The sequence below is a fragment of the Gymnoscopelus braueri genome (genome assembly GCF_963280865.1).
Source record: "Gymnoscopelus braueri genome assembly, chromosome: 2".
Lineage (NCBI taxonomy): Eukaryota > Metazoa > Chordata > Actinopteri > Myctophiformes > Myctophidae > Gymnoscopelus > Gymnoscopelus braueri.
In genome coordinates this window covers 44,545,729-44,548,251 of record NC_137604.1, presented here as the reverse complement: position 1 = coordinate 44,548,251, position 2,523 = coordinate 44,545,729, and the positions used below count along the sequence as shown (strand labels likewise).

The following is a 2,523-nucleotide window of genomic DNA, read 5'->3' as shown; positions in this document are numbered from 1 at the left end:
GTCTTCCTAGAAGTGGTTCTTTGGCCAATTTTTTTGTACATGATTGGTTGACTTGATTCAGTATTGTGATTAGCTAGCAAGACAACGCCCACTTCACACTGGGTGTGATTTTTAAATTATTATTGCAGAAACCTGTTTGCTCCACTACAGGTCTTTTTTGCAGCATAATTCCCAGAATTGTATCAGTGTCACATCACATAATACACACTGAATACGAAGGGGACTGGGCACAGGTGGTGGCTTCTTTTGGAAAGTGATGGAGAGGACCTTTCATTTCGTAACATTACCCACTCATCAAAGCTGTCAAGCATTCCTTTCGTTGTTAGTTTTGCACGAGTCGGCTAAATTCAGGACTAGGAGTAGATAAAATTAGAAATTTCCACGTAGAAAATTGCAAGATCTAGAATCCTCCTCATCCATGAGTCTGGCTCTGAAAAAATAAACACATCAAAATAGAATAAATATTAGTCTGGTGTAATCAGCCTCTCTAATTTATTCAGTTGTAGTGTCTCAGATATCTCACCAAGGGGCAGCATTGGACCTTTTAAATTTGACCACACCGTAGTGGGCATTCTGTCTCTGGGGCCGTGGTGGTTGGACAGTGGAATGGAGGGGCGCTTTAGGGTTCTTAGAGCGAGTGAAGTGGACGCTGGAGTAGTGGACATCCTGCTGTCCCTCCGGCTGTGGTGGTTGGGCGATGGAAAAGTAGGGCTCTTCCTGGTTCTTCTTATAGCGAGTGAAGTGGACGGTGGAGTAGTCAACATCAGCTTGCTGTTCCATTTCAGCTGTAGAGGCAGAGCTGCTACTGGCCAAAGGTAAGAAGATCTCAAAGTCTGAGTCAGAGTCAGAGTCAGAGTTGTTCTGAGGGAGAGAGAGAGAGAGAGAGAGAGAGAGAGAGAGAGAGAGAGAGAGAGAGAGAGAGAGAGAGAGAGAGAGAGAGAGAGAGAGAGAGAATCAAAAATAGGTATACAGGGTTAGAGGGTAGCACAGGTCCAACAAGACCAGGAGACCTGGTTCTGCCAGACCCAGAATAGATTCCTAGTACGTAACACACCACTTTATAGGTGAAAAGCATACGTCACGCTATAGCTTGGCCAATCAAAAAGAGGGACATGTAAGCACCATATATGGACAAAAACGTTGAACCGGGAGGAAAAGAGGGACCGACAAAGCCTCATGTAGGCCTGACCCCCTGGGTCTGGCAAAAAAAGCACTCGGACCAAAACTGACCTGTGGGTAATTGGACTGGTCTGAACGGACCCGAGGAAAATTCTAAATGATCCCACTGGACCTAATCTCTCAAGAACAGATTCAGAATAAAAACAAAAAACGCTGGTGGCGCTGTTTTTCCTTTTATTTGACGATGGGTTCCCAGATTGCACTGGGCCAGGTCCGAAACGGACCCGTGGATAATTGGACCCGGGCCCAAGCGGGAGCGGGGAAAACTGGACCCAGTTCCTAACGGGCCGAGGAAAGTTGTGAACATGGACCCAATGCTCATTGAATGCCAATTTCACCATGGCATTCAGATTAGCCGAATAGCCGTGTCGTTTGTCGTCGGTCACCTCGTGCACCGCGGCGTGCGCTCTGCTCTGTGTTGCAGACAGACAGAGCACATTTTCGCAGACTTTAGGCCTCTACCATCCGACCCATGCCCGAGGGACAAGTCAAGATTTTTTATCCAACCTGGTGTCAAACAGTTTGTCTCTCCTGGGCTATAACCTACCTGGACTGTGGTTTTCGGTGGTCGCACTGGTGGTACAGTGTCAGGTGGCTGCCTGGAGGCCCTCTTTCGCCTATTGTTGAAAGAGTACATTTTAGGTGAGTCTGTGATTTAACAAATTAATTTGGATTCAAGTGTAACGGGAAAACAAAAGTTCATTACCTGACCCACCGGAAGACAAAGACGGCTATGATGAGGAGAACGACTAAGGGGATTCCTGCAGCTGCAGCTATTTTTATCCATGAAACTGGGGATCAGGTACTCAGTTTAAAACACTGACTCAAACAACACTTTATGAATCTGTTAACAATACTGAAAAATGGGCAGAGAAAACCATATATTCAACATATTTGCTGATGAAAATGTAGTAGCAAGTGTATGTAGCCTACAGTAAGTGGGTGAATGAATGAGTAGTTGGGTATTTGTTACCTGCTACAACAACAGACAGAGAGGTGGAATTCGTACCACCCATTTTGTTTTGGACAAAGCAAGAATAATTTCCACTGTGGACAGGTTGAATACTAGTGATGGTGAAGTTCTGTCCAGTATATTTTGACTTGGTGTCATTCTTGCGGTACCAGGTATAATTGACTTCTGGTGGGTTGGCATCACTGCTGCTGCAAGTCAGAGTCACTTCACTGCCCTGCTCTATTACACCAGATAGACTCACAGACACTGAGGGATTCTTCGGGGCATCTGGAGAGCAAGGTATATAGAAACACATAAATAGTTGGCTGAACATTTTTAACATGTTCATAATACTGCTCCTATATTTGGTAAAACAGTGTGTCGACATTTAT

At 45.2% G+C, this 2,523-nt stretch overlaps 1 protein-coding gene across 1 annotated transcript; it reads right to left on the bottom strand.

The window, feature by feature from the left end:
* Positions 1 to 311: 311 nt before the first annotated feature.
* LOC308104917 (uncharacterized protein) lies at positions 312 to 2,275 on the bottom strand. The gene is made up of 5 exons (XM_080455559.1): positions 2,153 to 2,275; positions 1,886 to 1,970; positions 1,727 to 1,796; positions 524 to 861; positions 312 to 430 (listed from the first exon to the last, which is right to left on the bottom strand). Coding segments are annotated over exons 1-5 (537 nt in total). The 5' UTR covers positions 2,196 to 2,275; the 3' UTR covers positions 312 to 429.
* Positions 2,276 to 2,523: the final 248 nt, after the last annotated feature.